General features: G+C 44.5%; 1 protein-coding gene across 6 annotated transcripts in view; it reads left to right on the top strand.

Moving 5' to 3' along the window:
- Positions 1 to 111: 111 nt before the first annotated feature.
- Positions 112 to 24,868, top strand: part of KIF16B (kinesin family member 16B) — a 166,652-nt gene continuing 141,895 nt past the window's right edge. For all 6 annotated transcript variants that reach the window (XM_080408507.1, XM_080408504.1, XM_080408503.1 and 3 more), the window contains exon 1: positions 112 to 24,612. In XM_080408507.1, coding sequence (XP_080264633.1) covers positions 24,566 to 24,612 — 47 coding nt within the window. In that variant the 5' untranslated portion in view covers positions 112 to 24,565. The remainder of the gene's footprint in view (positions 24,613 to 24,868) is intronic.

Raw genomic sequence — 24,868 nt, 5'->3', positions numbered from 1 at the left:
GCGGGGCCGCGCCGCTACCGCGGTGTTGGTGGGGCTGCTCTCGATCTGCTGCGGGTGCCGGTGTATGCTCGTACACTACAGGCGGCGCCGTAAAAGGGCTAAACGGGTCATAAAGGCGCTCGTCAAGCAGCCCAGTTTAAGTGATGCGGGTTAGCAAGCCGTGTCCGTCGTTCGTTCCTGGCTCTCACCTCAGAGGCAGAGGAACGTGCAGGCCGGCCTAGTCCCCCGGCGGGCCCCCCTGCCCGCCCCGCCGCCCGGGTGAGGCGCACGGAGGGGGTCGGGGAGCACGGGCTGGTTCTGGCTCTGGTTCAGCCGCGGAGCCAGAGCGGTGGTAGTCGGGGCTCTGGAAACCACAGCCGGGCTTGGAACTGACCGAGCCGGGGGCTGCTTGCCCCGGGCTTTAGCTCTGCTCTGTGCCAGCAGAGCGATACACTGACTTCGTGGTGTTTTTTTCTTTTCACAACTGACAGCTGACACACTAACTTCGGGAGCACAAAGAGAAGCAGTAACTTAGACTGCAGACATTCATTAGATAACATTTGGGTTTAGTTTTGGTACTGAAAAGGCAAGGTATCCAAGCATGTAATTTCTTGAAGATACTTTGAAAATCTCTATGGTAGTGGTAGCTCAGGACAAATAGAGAAGAGATTGAGTTTGCAGCCCTTGAATTTTTGGAATAGTTTTGCAGGCTGCATACCTTCACTTCTATGAATAATTATGCAGGCTTTTCCAGAAACAATTTTTAAGTTGCAAAGGTTTAACCTGGTTACATAACAAAAAATGTTCTTGGAGGAGTGATATAAATAAGATAGTCCTTGCTTAAACTATAAATTATGTTTGGGCAGGCCAACTCTTTGTAAAGAGGCAGGAATGTTAGGTAGAGAGTTCTTGGTTCAGTTACATTTCAGGAAGAAAACCCAGCATTACTTCCAGATTCTAGAGTTTCCTTGAGTAAAAAGGAAATCTGGTATGTAGGAAGCTTAAAAAGAACAACATGGATTAAAGTGAGTTGAATATAAAAGCAAAAAGCTATGGATTTATATGGTTTTTTGCTAGTAGAAGTGAGTAGCATGTTCTTCAGTTGTTAGACCATTCCACAGTATGGGAAATGGTGTGCTAGTACAGTGCCATATGCAATGTGTACATGCAAATTCAAAACACAGGCAGCAGTTCCACTCAAGTTTTAGCACCCTACTTAGTTTTCTTTGTTTATTGTCTTAAAGTAGTTGTTAAAGCATACCTTTGAAATCCAAGCATGAACAATGCATTAAAGCACTATTTCTCAGAAAGGCTGACTGCTATTTTTTGTGTTGATCAGTTGTACAGTCCATATAACTTCATAACTTAGTAAGCGTTCAAAACTATTGAGTCAACATAGCTAAGGCAATTTGTCTTGCAGAATCAAAAATACTGACATAAATTATTTTAAAAATAAAGTCCTTCAACTGTTCATAGAGAAGATACTAAAGAAAAGAAACACACAAACCCCCTCAACCTGGCACAAAGTAAGGAAGAATTCATGGCTTCTGTAATTCCTCCAGCACAGTATGCCACAATCATACTTGCTCAGAGTCACTTTAAGCACAACTGATTTATTCTTGCAGAATTTGAATGCAGCAAAGCAGAAAAGCTGTGTCTTTCCTGCTCCTCAGGTGGGATTTCACAGTCTGCCTGCCAGTTCAATAGAACTGACATTCATTCCTCAGGTTGGCTTCCTGCTCGCCTCCCCAAGGTTTATTTGGATTACTTCTGTTTTCTTAATCCCCAAACAGAGGGGTATAATGCTCTCGTAGTCACTAAAAACTGTCATTTGTTTGAAAGTCCCTGAAAGCCTGAAGTATTGTAAAAATTATTTCAAGTTTCTTAGCAGAATGCCTGTAGCAACTTGGTAAGCAATTATAATTCATCACCAATATAACGGGCTGGAAACATCCTTCCAGCTTGAAGAGGCAGCTGCTTCATCAGAGATTGTCAAACAGCATTGAAGAAACAAAATAAAGATTTCATGGTTCTTGATAATATCTTTGTAGCCACTGCCTTTCCTCCTTACAGCCCTTTGCTCAAGGTCAAGGAAACCTAGCATTTCATTATTATTACTGCTGTTTGTTATGAAACCTGTAATAAAAATTGAGGTTTTTTTCCTTTGTCTTCCTTTTCTAAATGCAATTATCTAAACTAAAACAGGACAATAACCAAGAGCTGTGTATAGTGGAAGATTCATAATATTGTGCAGTCCTCATAACTTTGGTTGGGTCCGTGTACACATAATGATGCTTCACACTTCTCACAGTTACCTTCCTGTATGAAGATTGTGGGACAAGTGAAGTTACTTTACTTTATCAGTATAGAAATATCTCACCTGTGTGTGTAATCAAAATCATATGCTAGAAAGAAACATGAGTGTGAATGCTTTGTGTTATGGCTGGATTAGTCTTCAGCATTTTGGTTCTACCCTTTAAGTGATGTGTTCTGCTGTGTCAAGGAGTGTGATAATACAGCACATTGCTGAACACTGGAACATGGACAAAGACCATGAACAAAATGACAGGAAATAAGGAAATTCCCTGGCAAGTACAGACAGTGGTGCTGTGAGCTCTTGCAAAGTCAATATACACGAAACCTCGCATTTAAGACAGAAAAGGTTCTTTGAAGGGTGAACAACTTCAGGATCTATATTCGATTGGAAGGTGCAAAAGAGAAGGAATTGCGTCCTATGAATCGGTGGTTGCTGGGCAGTTGCACTGACTGCTGTCCACCGGTGTGGATTGCAGAAGGAGCTGAGGAGGCTGCAGTGATTGACAGATTATTGTTTGCAGGCTCAGGATACACGATCTCTGCAAACTAACAAAGCAAAGCATGACAGCAGGAGAAATTAAACATTGACAAATGCATGGTGAAGCACTTGGAAAAACATAATTTGAACCACCTGAATGAACTGTAACCACTCAGGAAGAGGACCCAGCTGACCCGCTTCGGGGGACAATAGGACACCCAGTAGTTGGGAGAGGGGCAAACAAAACCAGTATGTGGATAGGGAAAAATGTATGGCAGTTCCTTTAATAAGGTTGTTTCATAATAACTAGAAAGATGCTTGAATGCATTACTGCTTGATCTAAAAGAAAAGAACCTCCACACATTTGCCTGACATGTATTATTGGTGGTTTATACTCTTAATTGTTAAATACACTGCCTGACAGACTTTTCAGGTAAACTATGTAATTTAGTCAAGGCAGCTTCACCAACCAAGGGAAGAGTATACCACCACAACCAATTATTTATTACTACTGTTTCAGGGGAAAATCATTCTATCATGATTAATACAACTGTTTGCTTGTTCTTTTGACCAAGTCATCTTTCTCCCTTACCACTTCCACAGGAAAAAAACAGCACAGCACTTTAGTTCTTTGGACGTGCTTCTAGTTCATGGCAACAGAAAACCGTTGCATTATTTGAAACAAAAATTAAATACTTACCATTGTTAAGTGAACCAGAATTAAATTTTAGATACTTGATGGTCCCGGTTAATTAGTTATATCCAGCATAAAATGTGAAATAAGTATATTTCATCTTTGTGTTTTATCAAGCATACTAGGAAAATAAAAATTAAAAAAATAATCAATGGAATAGAATTTGGAGGGGGACTCCACAGGTCACATAACAAACTTGTTCAGCAGAAGCCATCTGAGTACACTAGTGAATTACTCCTTTTCCCATCTCAGCTGTGTTTCTTCAGTTTTAGTTTTCACCAGATGGCAGCAACTATCACCACTCTGATAATACCTAGAAGATTCAATTAGCATCAAGGTCTCTTGGAAGCCAGTAACAGACCACCTCCTTGCTCCCCCTAAAAAAAACCCAAACCCCAGAGGGAGGGGTCTACACCTTAGAGAAGATGCAAAACCCTTAGCAGACTCCCTAGTTCAGTGTCCCTTGTTATACTCTGCTTCTAGACCAGCCTTTCCTCTATGGGGAGCCTGTTCCCTCTCAGACCAGGTGCCACCGCTGACAGTTTTAGGGCTTTGCATCTCTTCTGTTACATTGCTGCTTCAATCCCCTGGGGCGAAAGCTCATCCGAACTTGCAAGTATGCTGAACGCTGCATTTAACAGACAGCTCTTCTTATTTGCTATATTTGTCATCGTGGTGATTCCCAATTAGTGAGGGAATTACAACTGGGTGTGCTAATATACTGAAAAAGATGAAACGTGGGTAGCACTTTTAGTTTTATACAGGTGGCTCCAAATTAGTTCAGGGTACTGGGGTTGTCCTTTTATTAGTATTAATTGGTGGCAGCGTCATCTGTCCACACTGTAACTCTTTGCTGGAAAGAATAGCAGTGCACTGGTTTGCTTTATTATCATGCAAGAATGCCTGCATTCCTTCCCTTTTTCTTTCAGTCTGGGTTAATTTTTAAGTTTTACATGCAATCAGCATACTAAATGTAGTGTAAGTGATGTGACTTACACTGAGCGTTTGAAATTCAATACTTTTGAATCCTAATACATGTGATACATTGTAGTATAATGAAATCAAGACTTACCTGCTTAGTTGTATAAAATTGCTTGGTTGTTTCCATCACCGGGCTTTTTTTTTTTCCAAGTCTCACAAACCACAAGTCCCCCATTGTGAACATCTTCCCCCACATCAATACAAACCAGTTTTAGCTGCAGCTCTTGCAGCGCTCCCCTGGTTCTTGAATTCTCAGCACACCAGGGGTGTCCTGGCTGTGGAGCTGGGAAACAGAAGAGGAGCAGGGCTCAGCAAAGCAGCTTACAGGGGCACTGCGAGAGAGGGGAATGGGCTCACAGGGCATGAAGCCCTGTCCAGAGCAGAGCTAGGAACTGGCTGCAGAGCATGACCTGCTAGAGGAACAAGCCTGGGTGATCCATGAAGCTGATGGCATTTGGTAAAACAGCTGGAGAAGGCACCATGCTGTCAGGCAGCAGCAAGGGCAGGTGTGTTCATGAAGCAGGGCAAGCCAGGTGCCCAGCGTGTGGGGCAGACAGACTGCACAAGCAAGAGCACAGTTTGAACAAGGGAGCATGTTTACAGCCAGCAGTTCAGGCACTGCTCACTGCTCACTGGCCACCAGGCAAGTCAGGAGTAACAAGACAGGTCTGGGATCAGGCATACAGCTCTGGCTCTGTGAGGTACCTGGCCAGGCACCATTGCAGTGCAGCCCGGGTAAGGACTAGAGGTCATAGTCGGGGCCCAAGCACAGCTGCCAAGCAAAGAGCAGAAGCCCTGGCAGAGCTTCTCGCAGCCCTTGTCTCAGCAGCCTGAGCCAAAGTCACACCTGCCCCATGTCAGTGCTGGTCTTGAGCGTAAGCAGCCAGACTCCTTGAAGGAGTGTGCTGGGGGCCCTGATGCAAACCACAGACATCTGAGGGACTGCCGAGGTGGAACTGGATGCTGGCAGCATTACCTGTATCTCTGAGCTTGATGCAGCTGTGAAGTGGGAAGTTAGAGGTGATGCCTGCAACAGCCCAGGTGAACTGTGGCAAAACAGTGAGCAGGAAGCTTGGCCTGCTTCAAGCAGCATTGGTGGGCTGGAAGCTGGGTGGTCATGGTGGTATCAAATAGCTGGTGGCACCACTGTGGAACTAAGGAGCCCTCTCCCCAGATGGGGAGGGAATACAGCACGTGCTGGATCGAAGGGCAAACCTGCCCTTCAAAACACAGATCGGTAGGGAAACAGACAGGCTTGCCCAGAAGTAGAACCTCAAGAACAGAGAGCTGGTTTCACCAATCCTGCCTGAGGAGGGAGGTTTGCCCAGCTGAGGGTTTCCACGGAGCTTGTTGGTAGCTTACCATCAGCATCAAATGTGGGGCTCTATCAACAATAAGATTCTATAAAGAAGCTCTTAGATTTTCAAACACTTCTTTCTCGAGCTAACTCAGCCTTGAAATTGCTAAGAGCCATGCCAGCATCAAGCTATGAAGCCATAAATAAGCTTGTTTATTACTAGTCTTGTGGTTAATAATTACTGCGGTTTGGGCAAACAGCAGTAGTAAGCCCCTCTAACAGGTTCTGCCTGGGCTTGTGTTGAAGGTCTGCCAGTTCCCCGTATGGATACTAATAAAGCTCCTGAGTTATTTTGATTGTCTCATTCCTTCAAACATTTATTGATTTAAATCATTTAGTTCTCAGTCACAGCAGACACTGGGGAGCCGACGGTAAATCATACCATCTCTGGTACTTGAGTTGGCTGTAAATTTACCATATCTGGTAGACTCGAGCTGGCTATAAATTCTTTTAGTGCTTCTAAAGCTTGGCTGGCCGTGGAAAAGACTGCATGTCTTGTGCTGCCTTGTGTTTGCAGCCATGCTGGGAGTCAGAGTGCCTTTCAGTGCTTATTTCTCATTTAGCCTCAGCGAGGTAGAGCCCCTTCCAATTGTTAGGGTTCTCTTGTGCCATCCCCTTAAAAAAACCCCAAACCCTACATCAACAAATAGCATAGGTCAAGAGCAACATCAAATACAGCTTCAATCTCCTCTCCATCAGAATTCCACACGGAGCAGCTCTGCACACATTGGCTTTCTAAAGGACTCTGTTCTGACTATGATTTACTCCATCTTGCCTTCAGTAATGTAAAAATAAATCTCAGCTCTGTGAGATGAGATCTTACCTCTGAATGAATAAATTTCCCACCTCCAAAGAGTGGAATGAGAACAGGTGCTTGGATAAATGAATGTATGAATCTGCTGGCTTAAAATTAAGTGCACAGGTGGATTAAGACAATCCTTTCCACTGCACTTCTGGTTACAAAGTAAGGCTATACAATATTAAGCAGTCAACATCTTAAATCATATAAAAATTTCCTGTTTTCAGCCTGAAAGGCAATTATTTCACATACAGCTGGTCGTAATTTTTCAGGAGAAAACTAGTAGTGACAAAACCCCTTTTGTTTAACAGTATTTTTATGAATTATATTAATTTTTTATAAAAGGTTTTTGTTCCTTATAAAATGGATAAAACAATTGAAGTACTGAAAAGTTTTATTAAAAAGGGTATTTTGTTCTTTTCTTGCAAGACAGAGGAACTATGAAGTCTCCCCATACTTTTTCTGCCTCCTTAATTCTGTGTGAAGTGACAGTTTATCCTGGAGAATTCCATTCAACTGATACAACTTCATTACTTTGAGGTTAGTTGTTTTTCAGATAGATGTGAAAATGCGATCTGGAAGGTAAGTCTACATTGCTGCCAAAGGTGTGATTTCCAGCACAGGGAGATATTTCTGCTCGAACAGCAATTTAGCTAGCTTGTGAACCGATAACATCAAGGTGACAAAAGCACAGAAGGATGACTTCTGTGCAACCAGCGGTGATCTCAGGTACTTTGATGGCAGCACTTCACTGCTTTTCCTTCCACTGCTTGATTCAGGTGGGTCTTGAAACCATCTAAGAATGCATGGAGCAGTGCAGCTGCAAACAGATGAGAAGAGTGATCTCCCCACCTCTCCTCATCTGAGAGCACAGGGCTGGACTGGCAGCTTATATGAGTTTGTTAGAGAAGATGTACCTATTGGGTAGTATTACCTTAGAATACAGTGCCTTCTTCTAGATTCCCCTCTCCCAAACCTGCAATAAAGTGTTAGAAATATAATACCTTTTCCACATTATCTCAAATCTCAGCTAAACAACGAGGTTTAGTCTCTTTCTGTTTGCTGATTGCAAAAAATTGGTGTGGTTTTGTTTTTGTTTTGGTTTTGTTTTTTTTTTTTTGTCATCCAGGTTTTAACTAGTCCATTGGTCACTGTAAATGTTTAACCCTTCCTAACACTGTGTTAGTGTTAACCATTCACAAGTCACGACAAATCAAAATTTAGTGGTTGGAAATGCATTTTCTGTGAAAGAGAAGAAATTTCTATAGCTTGTCCTATGCAATATTATAATACCAAATAAAGGCAAAAATCTACTTCTGATCCTCCTATACTGGATTTGGGTGTTGCCAGTAAAAACTCCTTTTGTCTCAGTCTCCATCCAAGCACCGGCTGCTGATCTGCAGAAAGCCCTGTAAGGGACAGTCTGTAGCTTCTCAGCTCTGGCAAATTGGCCTCTAAGCTACTCAAAATGGGACTGTGGGTGGGAACTGGCATCCAAAACATGTCTGAGGGAGAGTCAACTAATGGGTTGTATTTGGACTTCATCATGCTGCATCCATGCCTGTGCTTCATAGCTAAGCAGCAAACAAGGCTTGGGATCGTCATTGCCCCTTCGGACTTCAGAAAACTTTGAACTCTCAGTTTCAGGCAATACTCGAAGGGGGAAATACATACCCTGGGGAGGGAGTAACCTGTCCTTTAGCCTAAGTGGATCTATCAATGAAGCGAGGATGAATATTGTTCCTTAGTGCTCAGTGCTCACATCTCTACACCCCCTGTGACTTTCCCCAGTCCATCGTGCCATAAAAGTGTCACCTCTTGCCCCTGCATACTGAGACCACATGTGTATAAATGACCACAGCCATGGATTGTGTCACAGCTCATAGAGCAGGGGTTGTATTTCCCTTCTTCAGTGAGTCCTTCAAAAATATTAATTTTTTTTGTGGGACATCTGCTTATACACATGGAACATCCCCATGCTGGCTTTGTTCAACAGCCACAGCCTTTGAGCAAGTCGGCTGGGGCTGCTGTCACCCTAAGAAATACTGCTTAGCAGCCAGATTATATGCCATGAACCATTTCTTCAGGGAATCTATCTTAAACTCATTTTAGGCTAACACAGCCAGAGCCGTATATTACAGAAAGGGGCAGCTAACCCTTTAGATCTGCTAAGTGTGATTGAAACACATTACTCACTTTCTCACTACCTGGACAGTTTTATCCAAGAAAACAATCGTTGTGGGAAAAAAAACTCACTATGCAGACGGTCATAGAGCAATGTTAATGATCCAAAAGGTTTCTTTGCCCTGACTTCAAACCAGACCCAGCTGCCAGAGGGGAAAGCACAGAAAATTAACTGTTCCAGGGTACACTCGGGTCTTTTTCAAGCCCAACAAATTTTGCCTGAGAAGTCTTAACAATATTGGCAGCATCAGTACAAACCTGAGTATTGATCCTTTGTCAATGCAGTGTTTTTTCTTGGTGATAAGACCATGAAATATATCTTCTCTGTATCCACATGCTGTGAAGCTGACAGCTTTTCAGCATGAGCAGACCCTTGGGTAAGGCTGAGAGAGTGCATAAGGGTCCGTTCATTTGTTAAACACAGCAACATTAACTAAAGTCTCACCAGGGCTGGGAAGGGAGGTTGTGAAGAGTGAGAGTCAAATGAGATGTTCATCAGAGGGCTGCAGATACCCTGCATAATCTAGTATAACCAACAAAATGGAAATGAAAGAGAGAAGCCTTCTGGTATCAGAATACTGGTGTAAGTTCTCAGTAACAAAGAACAGGGAATAGTAGTCTTTTCCTTTCTCTTTCCATGTACTTCAAAATCTGTCCTAATCCTAATTCAGCAGAAATATTTTTTTGTTATTTGGTTGAGTTTTTTTTAACCAGTCCAGGTTTTCTAGGCTGAAAGAGATGCTTGCTAGCATGTACCTTTTGAGATGACAAGTGCAGCTGAGAAAAGCTTCTGGTAGACAACAAAGTCCCCAGCACAGTGGTGGGGCACGAGTGTGGTGTGCAGCCCCTGGGGTAGTGTCCTAGTGGTGTGGGAAGATCCTGCCCTTTCCCTTTCCCTTTCCCTTTCCCTTTCCCTTTCCCTTGCCCTTGCCCTTGCCCTTGCCCTTGCCCTTGCCCTTGCCCTTACCCTTGCCCTCGTGTATGCACAATAGTGTAAGATACAAAAAGCATCATCTCCTTTTCCTGTTTTTCTGCCGTTGGTTACTTCTGTGTTAGTTTAGTGCTAAGAAGGCTTAAGAGTCATATCACTTAAAATAGGAGAAAGCGTAACATCCTTTTGATGTGGCTCTTTGTCTTTTAGTCTTGGTATTGATGAAACCATCTCTCTGCTAAAAAATGGAAATGCTAATTATTTTCCCTTTCAAAATAAATATATATATATATGCCCAGTGTTAGATTTTTCACATTACCACACTGATCCTGTAAACTAGAAAAAACAGCCCCAACCATCAAACTGCCCAGCTGGTAAAACCAAACCGATAGATCTAGCTTGTTCTATGCAGTATGAACAGAAATGGGATTTTTATATTTTGGGGTGAACTAATATGGCAGGACTCCAAAAATAAATGCCTAGAAAGAAAAATAGAACTGATCTTTAAATAAAAAATCACATTAATAATGCTCTCCTCGTGCAGGAAAAAAAATGGGTTTGTGTTTGCATCTGATATTGCAGGAGCAGATACCACTGATCCACTCATTCATTTCGGCAGGGCTCTCCGGAAGGGTCTGCTGGTGGGATGAATACGGATTGTTAGCATTCATGGAACTGCCTCAGCGCTTTGTTGCCAGGAAACGGTAATGAAAGTATAGGGATGCCAGCTTGATGATAGGGATACGGGGCAGCAGCATTAATCCTGTGCTTTGCAGACACCAGATCTCTATCATTTGCAAACACGAATGCCTGCACAGGCTGTTGGAAATTTCGGAAGGTCTTTTGGCTAATGGTTTTGTAGAAATGTGGGACATTAGAGAAGCTTAAGCCGACAACAGCGTTACCTTAGAGCTCTGAAAAACCTCCTCTACCGTGTAGAATCCAGTTTTACAGGATACTATACTCGTGCATAAAGTATTTGTGCTGTTTGCTTTTTAGGTAAAGAGATCAGGGACCATCGAGTGTTGTCGTTAGTTAATAAGCAGAGGAATGCTTATATTTTTACTGCAAGAGGTAAAGAAAGAACTTGGTAAATTAAGATGGGACTTTTCTAGCTAGGCATCCCTGTGAGCAGAATTAAGACAAGACCTTTAGTAAGTCCCAAGGGTGGGGATGCAGTGGGCAGGATTCTACCTGAATTTGAAGGATTTTATTTTGGTTTCTTGTGTGTGATATTTTGTAGTGTTTGCTCAGTGGGAAAGACATAAGGTTCATATTTGTGCATTCATAAAATGGTAGAGTTTTTTAATGGATTCCTGTACTGGACACTCTCTGTTGTCCTGCTGACTTTCAAGGCATTAGCATCAGTTCCTAGTAGGGTAATGAAATCTTGTAGTTTTATGATTCTGCTTCTTTGATTTTTACCACTCCTTCAGAATAATTTGTTCAAATGTGTGTAACAGGAATATAGTGAACTATAGCAAAAGCTTCAGAGAAGTTGAGAAAAATAGCAACAGCTATTTTTGTACTCTTAACTGATTGCTTGCAATTAGGCTGAAATTTCCAAGGCAGGGAAAACCCCCATGAAATGGTGGGGAAAATTGTAATGCCATCGAGCTTTTCTGGACTCTCATAAAGGAGACTTCTTGCAAGTTGGAGTGCTGATTATAATCGAAGTCCGAGCCTGCTTGTAGTCCTTCTTTAATCTTCAAGAAAAGCAGTCTTTGTGTGTATGGCTCTTCTAAAATGACTCCATATGTGCTGTATAACTACTCAGTGGAAAGTATAGCTCAGCCGAAACAATCCGGGGGGTAAGGACATAGGCATCAGCAGCAGCTGCGTGTGTCTTTGCTGTGAACAGTGCCCATCACCCTAGAAAGGTTGCTCGTCTCCTGATAGCTGGACTGCCAGTTGAAGACTTCAGTCTTCAACTGAAGCAATCATCCTGAAAACAGCAAACCTGTATCTTGTTCTTAATTATTCACATAGCACTTCTTGAGAAATTTTTAGATTGATAATAACACTCAAAACTTCCCATGATGGAAAGGCATGCAGAACTCCTGAGCGCTGCTCTGGGGTTGCGTGCAGAGAGGCGGTTTTGTACCATCGCTTTGGAAATTAGATACTCTGATACGCTATTTCCTTTCAGCAATCTTGGGAAGCTCTTCCAGTGCTGATAGCAATCATCTCCAAAGGAAAAAAGTGCGCTAACCTCTGGTAAATATCTCTTGAGAGAAGCAAAAACAATCTTGTCAAAGGTATTACCCGACTTCTGAAGGAAGGAGCCTTGGTAAACAAGCCTGTCGTTTCGACCTTTCCAGATGATGGGATGTGAAAATGGGGAGATTAAAGGAGCAGAGCTTATTCATTGGAGGGGAGCTTCCGTGAGAGGACAAAACAGAACAAAGGAGAGCCCCAAAGCGCTGCGTTTGCCTTTGTGGTAGAGGCCTCCTCTAAACAGATTCAGGAAGAAAGTGCAAAGTGAGATGGTTCCGTGGAAGACCTATGGCCCTGTGAAATGGGTGTAATGGATACAGGCTGCTTCTTTGTAATGGTGAGTGCCTACTGCCCTGCCTTTAGGAAGATGCCTTTCCTCAGCGAGATGAACACAGACTTTGCACTGGCTTGGTGGTGGCTGGACACCTGGAATGTGTCTGTGATGGAGTGACCAAGCAAGATATGTCACTACGTCAAAGGGACATCTTTTGGGATTCTGTTAGTTGACAGATGATTTAGGGCGACATGACAAACGTAATGGCTGAATACTGTGATCCATATTTAGCTTTCAAGAACCTTCACTGTCCAGGGCTTCTCATTTGCTATCAGTCTGCAGGAACACGCTGATTACTGCTGCTTTTCTGCCTGGGATTAGCAACACGTCTTCTGACTAAACTGTTACAAAGTGTTTCATTTCAGCTTTTGAATGGTAAATACACCTTAAAATTGCAGTGATTCAGATTTCAGGACTTCATTGATTTACTAGACTCAATTTCATACACGAGCAGCTTGGGTTTTGTTTAGAGGCAGGGCCCATTTCTGTGGCATGCCAGATTGGGCAGGTATATGAGATAAAACACATGCACAACATTATATTGTTAGTCTTTTGCTTCTTTTTAAGCAGTGGAAGGATTAGATAGGGAGATGGCAGGGAGCTATTCCTTGATTTTTCTAACATGATATACACTGAGCTCTGGCTGTGCCCTTTCCATCAAGTCCATATGACCCAGGTGTTGGGCTTTGAGCATATGGTTCACAAAACCTTTGTTCATAAACCCTCTGTTCTTAGGTGCTCATCGACTTCTTGTGTGACCCTGTGTATATCTCCTTTCCCTTCTTTCTTCCCATGCTCTTTTACCTGTCTTCCCTCTTGAGGATGCAGATTCCCGGCATGGATGGAGCTACACTGCAGCCTATCTGCTACCATGGGCTTTCTGGCTTGAGTGGACCCTCCAGACATTTTATATAGCAAAATAAATTGTTACTGCCAATAATAATATTACCATATTTATCCCAAGGCAAGGAGGAGAAACATAAATTCTCTCTGGCAATGCTTATAATCTGAAAGTATGTGTACAACAATATTCCATGTAAATTTTCTAAATATGCCATCATCATTATAGCAGCAATGATGCTTCTCACAGCCAACATAAATGCTATCAGTTTTTTAATGTCGTCAAGTATCAGCAAAATACTGTATTAATGGTTTTTGTATTTATATGCACAACATTTTGCCAATAAGAAAACAATGTTACTTTAAATAATTATAATACTGGCTATACCTCATATGAAATATAGGAAACCACATCAGTTGAAATGCTTAGCAAAAATGCATTCATATCTTAGTTTCTTCTATTTTGAACTCAGTGAAGAGCAGCGACTTTTTAAGGTAATCATTATATGGCAGATTAGAAATGGGTTTTGTGCTTTTTTGCTGGATCAGTAATCTAGCAATTGAAAGGCAGCTGGCCCCTCTCCAACAAAATCATTTCGACTGTGGTTTTAAAATGGATGATTGTGCTGGTAGCTCTTGCAGGAGGATGTGCAAGATCTCAGTGTTCTGCCTTTGACCAGCAACATTAGATCTGCTAGTGAGACATTGCTAAGTAGAAGAGTAGACACTTGAAGTGAAAAGCTGTTTCAGGTCTTCTTTGCTATTCTTTCTTTTCCAGCATGGTATGATTTATCTCCATGCCAAGGGTTTTTTTAAGGAGAAGCAATGGATGCTAGAGGGAGAATAGGATATGCCCTTGTTTGGGACATGCGTGCTTTTCATCCATGTTAAATACATCCTCGATATGCAGTGACTGACACATAAAACCTTTATTTCTTGTTCTGGTTTGTGTGATCCTAATCTAATTTTATCTCACTGAAGAAAGACAATGAATTCAGAATGACAAGGTATAGTTTTATTAAAATACTTTGCTTGGCTTGATTTGAGTGTAAATTGTAGCAAGCATTGCCTAATGCCCTTTGCAGCTATTAATAAAAAAGAAACAATGTTGCAAGTTGAAAGATTACTTGATAATAAATGAGTCATTTCTTATTAGTAAGGGTTATTTCTGAAAGGAACTAGGACCAGGTAACACTGGCAACTTGGAAGAAAAAACTCTTTCTGATGGTGTTTCGTTTCTTGCTAAATTCTCTCCCAAACACTTTTAAAAAGATCCACCATTTCCCAAATCCAGGCTTTTTCTGGGTGGGCTGTTCAGTGGCCTTGTCTGATCATCCCTTTTCTGCTCATGGATAGTATATTTTGTGCCACTGAATGAAGGGAACCATCTAAAGCCATCTGCTAAGGGCCATGTTTGGGAGGGTGCTTCACGAGCTTGGCACTGTAGCACACCGTGAAGGGCTGCCCTCTCCATGGAGGCTGCTCTTCAGCTGGAGCAACACTGGTGACTATTTTGGAGAGCACACCAACTCTATGCATCCAGCTGCCTTTCACAAGAGGCCAAGTCCTACAGTTCTTACTCCTTATTCAGGCAAAACTGGCCTTTGAAGCCAATGATTAATCTTATTTTATCTTTTGGACAACAAAAGTGGAGTCTTTTCAATAGACTTCCAGGGGATAGGCAGGAACTGCAGGGATGGATGTAAGCAGTGCACTTCTTGTGACATTCCCCTGATGGGATGAATCCTCCCTTGTCCACCATGTGCAGAAACACAGCTTGTATTCATCAGTCGGTTATTCTCTTTGCATCGATGCTTCCTATGCGCTCTTTTCTTAAGCAGGAGCCCACCTGCCCTCCCCAGCCCCAGGCAGCAATCTCTTATCACACCCTTGCTTCTGTTTGCTATTTCTTCTCTCCCCATCTCTTTTGCCCCTTGAAATTCGCAGCAGGACTAGCATGCTGGCACGCTGGGTGGTAGACTTGGCTTACTAGCCTGATTAGAAAGCAGGTTATGTTTATTTTCCTGAGTAGCATGAAAATGTCTTTCCAGACTGCCTAAATATTTCATTCCAGTTGAGACGAATCTGTAGATCCTTTCAAGATCGGTGTCCCACCTTTCAAGTACTTCCTAAAATAATTTTCTTATGCATATTCAGCAGCTCAGACCTACACCATCTCTTTCCTTGGGGATTACAGTTAAAGCCTTATTAAGGCAGCTGACCCATACTCCACTCTGTTTTTCCACTGATCCTAATCTTAATGTTAAATACAACAAGATTTTATGTAGAAGCAGTGTATTAGGACATAAACGTGCTCTGTACTAACTCAGGGTAATCTCTTTATTTCTCTCCAAATTTGGCTTATACAAATCCTCTGTTTTCCCAGGGAACATTATTCCAAGAATATATTTGTGTACTTTTCCCTGTAGATATCAATCAAAATGCACTGAAGTCAGTATAAGATTTCACAATGATTTCCAGTGTTTTACCTTTGGCTGTCAATTTATATTTTCCCAGGTTCTTCTTTTCTTTTTTTTTTCCTTTTTTTTTTTTTTTTTTTTGAGCCTGCCCATAACACTAACCTTCATTTCCAGTGGAAATCCAGTGACTTCTAAAAATCAGGTAACAAACTGAGTGTAAAATGCACACAGCAATGCTTTTTGTATTTGATCCAGTTTCCAGCCTCAAGTGGTCGTTCTTTATCAGATACTCTAAACCCACAGCATAAATGAGTCACTAATTCCCACCCTGAACCTCTCTCAGCAAAGGAAAAGGGACTTTCTGTCACAAGAAGACACAGAAATAACATTGGAAATACAGAAAGAAAGGTTGATTATTATTCCTTTTCCATATGGCATCAGCCAAACCTCCTCTGGCCTCCAGGAAAGCCTCTCCTGTGTTTTAATTTCTTTCACACAGCAGCCTGATGTCCTCCAAGGTGGATGCCTGAAGGATGCTTTCCTGCTGTAAACCCAGATAGCCTGACAGCAACCATAGCTGAGCTTCTGAGTTTAACATGCCAGACAGATGCCCCTTCACAGCCATCATCTCTTGCTTGATGATTGTTGGCATCAGCGTCATCTATTTTGCTTCTCTGGATGCAAAGTGAAGAAGTGATTCATGCTGCTAAGCTCTGGTCCCTGTGCACTGTGGCTTGTTGAGGTGCAGCGTGGCTGGGGTTGCCAGATGCCAACGCGTGGGTGTTTAATCTCATGTCTCACTGGAAAGTCTGGAAGACACTTCTCTGGAAGAGACTTTGAAGCCCCAAACCTCCTCCATCTTTGATGTCCATAAAGGCAATAAAAGGGGTCCTGGAGTGAGGAGTAAGGGGGAACACACTGCCTGTGTTTTTAAAAGCCAGGAGTAAATGGCAGTGCTGTATGCAAGGCATTTCCCTGGCCTCGTGGATAAAACTACACTGGCAGACCCAAGAGCTTGGCCCTGACATAGACTTGAAATATATGGCTATTCTTGATCCCAAGTAGTGACATGTTGATGTGTTGTGTAAATCCCGGGGTGCTGCCAAGAGAACATCTCCAAACATGGCACTGTGATAATTCATTAAACGTTATTAGATCTTTCTGTGGCTTGCTTGTTTATCAAGCCCTGTCATATTATGTTTTGGACATAACAGATTGCCTCTGTGTTAATTGAATGATACACCAGAAAACAGAGCAAACGAGACAGCTCAGAGACTGCCACCGTCTATGAATTGTAAATAATAAGAAATCAGTAAGGAAAAATTATCAGAACATCTCCCTATTATATGTAATAAAGAAACAACAAATTGCTGTTCTTGGATGGTTGGGAAAAATAATGAGTTGAACAATAGACAATCTCGTTTCTCTTTCCAACTGTGCAGAAATTAAATGTCAACTGCAACCACTTATTCTTCATTTCCACTTCTCTCTACCATACTTTTCCTTGTCAAGCTCCTTAACCAAAAGTGAAGCAGGAGAGGGGACAAAACCAACCTCTTTTCTAAGAAGCCAACAACACATTTAAAATGCTAGAGCATACTCTGCGAAACTCATGAGTGCTCTTTGTAATAAGAGAAGTTTCTGTGTAGGGCAAACTTCTATTACGCAAAGCCATCTCCCATTAATACTTTAAAATAGAAATTAAGTGGCTGTGTTTTCATGGTTAGAGTTCAAGGTGACAATTGTGTGTCAAAGGAGAAAGTCATCTGCTATAGAATATATGTACAAATATGAAAAGTACATTTGTTTCTCTGTTGTTATATACCTTATTTGCTTATTCCCATGTGAAGTATATTTAAAATGCTTTGAAACTAAATGGAAGTAGAACGTGCAGCAAAAGGAAAATCAGCTCAAAGAAGACTTAAGCAATCAGCAGTAGATCAAAGCATCAGAGTCAGGCTATTTACTTTGTGGTTCAGTTCTAACTAAGCTTTGGCTGAAGCTGTTCTGGTCCAGTTCTGGATCAAGCCTAACACAGCAACTTGAAAACAATGATGCGCACCGAGCAGTTTGAATCTTTGCTTGATTAATTCCCCCAGATGTTCAAATTGAAAAGCTATTTACAAACTCTTTCTTCTTTTGTGTGGTGCAGCAGACCACAAGAAGCTTTCAGTGTGGGATTTGGTGTTTCCCCATCCTGCCACAGCTGCACCGTGGCAGCTTCTCGGGTCTCTCTGTGGCAGGGCAAGGAGCTGTGTTTGCTTCCCCATCCCAGTGCAAGAGCCACTATGGCTGTAAACCCTTTACACCCTGCCTTGTGGCTCAGCGGAAGGTCTGCGTAAGGGGGTGCCAGTGAGGACACCCTTCTACCCAGCTAGCCATCTCCCTGTATCCTCTGGCCAGGAATTTGGAGGATCCCTGCACACGTGCTGTGTGCACTGGAAACAAGCTGCTATCTCCTGTACCAGCCTCTCATGATGCAGCCTGCAAATGTTTATGATGAGCACAGAGCTCTCCAGGAAGGGATGCACCTGGAAAAATGGGCAGTGTTCTGTGACCGTGATATGCAGCTGCCGGATGAGCTGCTGATGGTCCCTCTGCCAAGCATGCGAGGAGTGGTCATGTATGGTTTATATTATTATCATTATAACTGTGAAGGTCAACAAGAGGGCTGGATGCAGATGACAAAGATGCTGGGGAAATGGACCCACTACCATTTAGTTTAATCTTGTTTCCCAAATTGTTGCAAGCAGAGGGCTGGCACACAGCCTGGCACAGCAGTGGTTGCTGCCACAGCTGCCGAAGGCACTAGGTCCTGCCATGTCTTCTGCAATTGCTGCTGCTGCTCTTCCTGAGCCACTGCCGAGGATGGTGCTGGCAGTGCCAGCTCTAGGTGACCCTCCTGGGCTGCCCCAGGTTCATTACTCTGACCCTGGGCTGCCAGCAGCACCCTGGCAGGTGGACTGGCTCGACATCCACGGCATTTCATTAAAAAGCAAAAGGAGGAAAGGGGAAAATACCAGAACCCGGCATCGGTGGTAGCTCACTGAAACTGCACAGCTCCCGATGAGAATTTCAAGCTGACAGCTTGATGCTTATTTACTTGAAACTGCATGCTGAGACCTGCTGGAAATTGGATAATTATCCTTGTTTAGTGTGGAATCACACTGCACTTGGTTTAATTCTTAATACGGTGACATTCTTTATTTTTCAGCCATCAGGTGGCTCCATTTTGGACCTTCCATTGGGAAGCTGTAGTGAAGCCCTGGCCCTCGCTGGGGCTAGCAGAGGGGCACTCATCACCTCGAGAAGTTAGCCACAGCAAGCTTCTCCATCTGAATACAAGTGTGGGTTCAAACCAGAGACATACAGACGTGTTTTGTGCAAAGTGGGTATGAATATAGACCCGAAACTTGGCTTGGGGATGAGTTCAGGAAAGCAAACTGTGTGTATGGATTAAAAGGACTGTGTTTGTGTGCTTCTGGGAATGGGCAATGCTGTTTATTCCTCATGATTATGACAGATTGGAAAATCAGAGCAGCCTGAGGAGGAGGATGATTCTCCTGGCTGAGATAAAGTACTTCATAACACGTCTCATTGGGGACAGCAGAAATAACATCTGACTCTGCGTGGCATGTCAGGTGTGAAAAACCCCAAAAAAGCAGGCTGGTGGATGATGCTGAGCAAGTGTTTTCCCCAAAGGATTCCCAGGAGTGGAGAGGATAACTTTCCTGATGGATTGATCTGTGACGAGATAGTACCTTCTCCCAAACATTGGCCATGGAGGACCCTCTTAACCTGTTTAGCAATAAGTATTGAGCTTTCTGCATCAAATTAGCAAATGCTGATTTGCTAATCAGCAAATTGAACTGGGGCTGATGACAAGCTGTGGCCCAACAGTGAGTCCAATGGAACAGGGAGATGCCCATCCTTCAGTTCCCTCTGTTGTCTGCCATCTGGAAGGGTATCTCAGCATGCTCAGGTAGAAGTCCTGGTTGATGTCTCCTTCTCAGAAATGTATTTTAAACCGCAACAGGAAAAGAGGATTATAGCAGGTAAGATGTAACTATTGGCCGAGTCATTACATTCCTGCCCTTCCAGGCTATTTGCATGTGAACACAAGGAAAGGCAGCTGGCCATTGTCGTGGGGAGGCATGCATCATGCATCGGAAGGGCCTGAATAAAAGACTTTGCACCACTCGTTATTAGTAAGGTCCAGCCTGTCATCTTCTGGGCTTGGGACCTGTTTTGCAAGTCCAGGAAATGATGGTATGTGCCTGAAGGTGTTCCTGGACTAGCAGGTCCATTGCAAGAGGCCAATTAGGAGCAAGAAGGAAGTGCAGAAGATGGTGGTCAGGAGGCAGTCAGGTGCAGTGCTGCTTGTCTCCTTGCCAGCAGGCTGGAGACTTGCAGGAGCTTGAGATCCCACCCCTGAGTCAGAGGGTCATTTCTACCGTGGGTGGAACTGGCTTTCCCACCTCTGAGTGAAGGGTAGCAGAGAGGCTGTTTGTGATCAGGCAAGGAAGAACCTTGGAAATGCTTCGTTAACCATATCTGAACCATGTGTTTATTAAAGATGCTTATACCAAAGGAGCAGGGGAGTATTTGTGAGTGAGTGTGCTTTGGGATTGGTTTGGATTTGGGATTGCAAACTTTGCCAGTGTTTCTGAGTGTTAAATATTTATTATTTAGAAACTGACAGCTCTGTTTCCCACCACATTTTTAAGGAAAGGAGGTCGAGGTGCTTGGTGTGGGTATGTATATTTACATACCTTAATATTTGCTTTTTTAAGGTTGATGTCTACAAACTGTGACCTATGCAAAAAAGTCCCCCAAATATCCCTTTCTGGCAAGTTTTGTAGAAGCCAGGCTAAGAACAGAGTGACTTTCCTACAGCCTCAATCCTTCAAATATCCACTGAGCAGATTAACTACAGGATACAGCCCTAAGGAAGCAGCCTTCCTCCTGGGTCATCCTCTTGTAAAACTTCCTTGTTCTGTACTGAAATTGCAGGAGACGTTACACGTAGTGTGTAATAATTTAATGTGGCAGACTGAACCGATGAGAGTTTCAAGCAAGGTATTAACTCATTGCTGAACCAAGGAGCAGAAGAGAGAGGTACACCGAGACAGAAATGGGTCACAGGAGCAAACCTGTGCTGCCTATGGATGTACATTAAAGCCCCGCAAATAGTGCTTATACTGAATGTGTTTAACTCGAGCAATATTGAACTAAGTTCTGCTTAATTTTGCTGAGAGGACCAATTTATTCCACTTTCCTGGCTATAATTTGACAACCTGAGAGGAGTCAGCCCCTCTGACGCTGCTGCTAGGTCGCAGTGCAACCACCCAAGCACTCAATGCTGGTTACAGCCGATGGGCAAACGTTCATCAATGCTGCTGGATTAAAACAGATCTATCTTTACCTGCCATAGACTGTCTGCAGCATTCGTGTCCTGGTGAAGGGAAGAAATTTCTGGAATAGCAAGGCAGTGAGAATTGCAGGAGGATGGGAGGGCCTGGAGATGTTTTGCTGCTTCATGCCAGGCACGCTGTGGTTGCGTGAGCTGGTCCAGCTCCCATCCACAGTGGGCACTCAGTATGGAAGTGGAAAAGTGTTTTCCATTTTGTGACAGGATCTGTGCAGGTGGAGAAGCTCACTGTATCCCCTGATGGCCAGATGTCTCAAAACACAGTGTGTGCAGATGTACTTACTGAAACAGATGTATTTTTTCAATAGCTTTGCTAATCGGAGAGGGGGGAAGCATGACTGTCGGAGAGGAGTTGGTAGATGCTCTACAAGTTAAGCTACATATGGGATGACTTTTCTAGGACTCCTAACTGGTGCTGAAACACTTAATTGTATTTTTTACCACTGCTTTTTATTCTTTTCTCCTATTATGCATGCATGTACATGTCTGGTTTTTTCTTACACACTTTTTAGCTTATTCTTATCTTTCTAAAGTCTTTGTGCTATTCCCTGGCAGCTTGCCATGTGTCTCCCAGATCCTTTTATAAAGCTTTCAATATACTTCAGTCAATTTGCCCGATGCGTTGGCGGGGGAACCCCTGCTGCATGTTGGCTGCTGCAGTGTCAGCTCCCTCGTGCACCAGGGTGACCCGGTCCTTGGCTGATCTTTAAGCAAATATTGCTCCTTATGTGATTTCCCAGTGCCTCAGTTCTTTTTTCTCCCATTGTAACACCTCTCTGACACTGCACAGCTGATCCCTTCCCTTCTTTTTTAGTGCTCCTGTGACCTCCAGTTCGCGGTTCTCTGATGCTGGTGCTGAAACTTGTCCTGACTCTTCTCTTGCCCTTGGGGTTTGTCTCAGCACCACAAACCCCAGCTCCCTCCTTGCATCTTTCCGCCGTGTTTGTCCTTTCACTGCTGAAAACCTCAGGAAAAATCCACATTACGAATTCACTACTTTCTTTTCCATCTCCAAACCTTCAAAACTGTTTTTAATCTCTGCCTTTCAGGCCAGAGGTCCCATCTGGCTGTTGAAAGCCTCCTGCGTCTCCAGCAATGTGCTCCTCTCTTTCGCTCTCTCTCTCTCGTTCCTTTCTCCTGCTTTCTTATTACCAGCTGTACATTTCTTCCTCCCTTCTTCACTTCTAAGCTGCTGCACCAATGACTTTTTAACCCCTTGGCCCAGACCCCTCTTGTTCTCATCCCTCCTTTTCTCTTTCTTGAGTAAATTGAACACATGATAGTTTCTCTTTTGCTATTAAAACTACCCCGTGGACCTGACCTCTCTCTCTGAATGCCACCTCATCTCTCAGCTGATCTGATTCATTGCCGGGGACATCACTGTTCTGACTTCTTTCTTCATCCTCTCTCAACAACACGGCATCTCTTTTGGCCCTGCTTTTCAGCTGTTTCCATGCCTTCCCCATCCCCTTTGACCACCTCCAGCAGTCAGTCACCCTCAAAATCTCTCCTGTCCTGGCTGTGTTCCTCTGACCCTCCTCCTAGTGCTTCCCCTACACTGCTGGGGTGTAAACACGGGGTCCTTCAGGCTCTCACTTCCCCTCCTCTGTGCTCCTCCTTTCCACAGGTCATCTCATTCCTCTACACGATCCTGGTTACCCCTGATGCTAATTGCTCATCAGCTGATGTTCTTACTGTCACCTCCCCTTCCTCACTCCTTCCCCTTTTTGGAGACAGTAAGTTGTCAGTAGGAGTCACTGCTAAAGATGAGGTACTTGGGTCTCAGACCCTCTTCTATGTCTTGGCAACTGGGGTTTTTTTGGCCCATCAAGCCAGTAACACCTTAATGACTTGAATGCAACTATGTCTTTACTGCATTTTAAATAGTGTCTCCATCCTGGGTGTAGTTTTTGGGCACTGACAACTCCAAACAACCAAAAATACTTATTATTTACGATAGTATTACTTATCCTGCTTTTTTTACCTTGTATTCTTCACAGTTATTCCTTATGAGCCAGATGTCCTGCTGTGGCTGGCTGCTCCCCCGGGGAGGACGTGCCCTGCTGGTGCCAGTGGAGCGGCTGTCCCCTCCCGTGGCACTGGTACTGCGGCTGTTCCCGAGACCTCATTAGGGTCTCTCATTACATTATAGGGGTCCTGCCTCAGGCTGGTCCAGGCTCCAGCTGCTTCTCTGCTGACTGTCCCCAAGGCCGTGGAGATGGCGGAGTTCCCCGTGGGAGCCCTGCTGCCAGCGTTGTGCAGGTTTGGTGCGAGGTCTCCAGCCCCCTGTGCAGGATGGGTCCCCTGGGCCAGGGGCTCACCCCCGCCGCCTGCACTGCTCAGCCTTGCGATGCCCCCGGCATCCCACATGGATGCCCAGGCTGGAACTTCTGCAAATGCAGGTGAGGGCACAGCTCCCCATCACACGTGGCACCTTAAAGTACATTTGCATTTACCCTCCTTTTCTTCCACTTTTCCCCAAGCTGGCTATAATCAGCTTTTTCTTGTTAGATGCAAAGGACAGAGTCAGTGTTGATGCCTGTTGGGAGGGCTGCTGTGTGCCCTATTATAAGCAATAAAAAAATAATAACCCAGATTTATTACATTATATACATAAATATTATTTTTGGGCTGTGATGCTCAGTGCTTAACCAGCCTCGCGGTGCCAGCCCAGCGCCGGTGGTGCCCAGCAGAGTGCGGCGGGGCCTGGGTGCACAGCTCTGGTTTGGCACCTTCTCTTAAACACATACATATGTGTGTATGTACATACAGGTACATAGAACCAAGAAGAAAAGAATATAATAGAAATATGTAGATATATATCGATACCTATAGATACATGTGGACATACATATCTATGTAGACATCTCTTCCCCCATATATAGGTCTACATAGGTGTATATGTATAGGGGTGTGTATATATACAGGTGTGTGTATATATATATAGGGCAAGTTATATATGGTGTGTATATAGGGTTATATATATATGCGTATATATATAGAAACCTCTATCTACAACTCTTTATCTCTCTATATATAAAATGGGGAGATACATATTTACAGGGGTGTGTGTATATGCGTATATATAGGCATATACAGCTCCCCATAAATATATCTATATAGGCTATACACTTACCCACCCCAAAAAAATGTAAAAAAAAAAAAAAAGTATAGATACGGCGGGGGACGGCCCTGCGGAGAAGCCCCTGTCCACCCACGGTAACTGTCCCTGCCCCGTCCCCCGAAGCACCCCCCGCCTTCCCCTTCCCCTTCCCCTTCCCCTTCCCCTTCCCTCTTCCTCTTCCCTCTTCCTCTTCCTCCCCCACCCCGCCGCGGCGGCGGGCGGGGTGGCGCCGCCGGGATCAGCAACGCCTTACGACGGTGTTTGTCCGTGCGCCGCCCCCGTAGCCTCCCGCTGGGGCAGGGCGCTGCGGGGGGCGGGCGGCGGTTGCCATAGCGACATGGCCTAGGCCGGCCGGCGGCCTGCGCTCGGCCCCGGCGGGCGGGGCGCGGGTCGGCGGCGGGGGCCTGGCCGGGCGGGGCCAGGCCGGACCGGCGGCGGCTGGAGCAGGTGCGGGCCCGAGTGGGCCGGCGGGGATGAGCCATGGCGTCGGTGAAGGTGGCCGTGCGAGTGCGGCCCATGAACCGCAGGTGAGTGAGGGGCTGCGCGACCCCGGGTGCAGCCGCCGCCTGTGCGGGAAGCGCCGTGTGCCACCCGTGCGGCGGCGGTGACAGCCGTGCGGCCCTGGGGGCTGAGGGGAGCCCTGCCGGGGACCTCAGGGGTTGCTTGGCGCTGGGCTGAGCGGCTGCTGGGAGCGCTTCGCCGCCCGGCAGGCTGGGAAGGAGCTCCCCCGTTGTGCTGGAAGTGCGGGGCCCTTGCTGGGGCGCTGGGCTGCCCATGGTCTCA

The sequence above is a fragment of the Falco punctatus genome (assembly GCF_963210335.1).
Source record: "Falco punctatus genome assembly, chromosome: 12".
Lineage (NCBI taxonomy): Eukaryota > Metazoa > Chordata > Aves > Falconiformes > Falconidae > Falco > Falco punctatus.
This window is presented reverse-complemented; position numbering and strand designations above follow the sequence as displayed.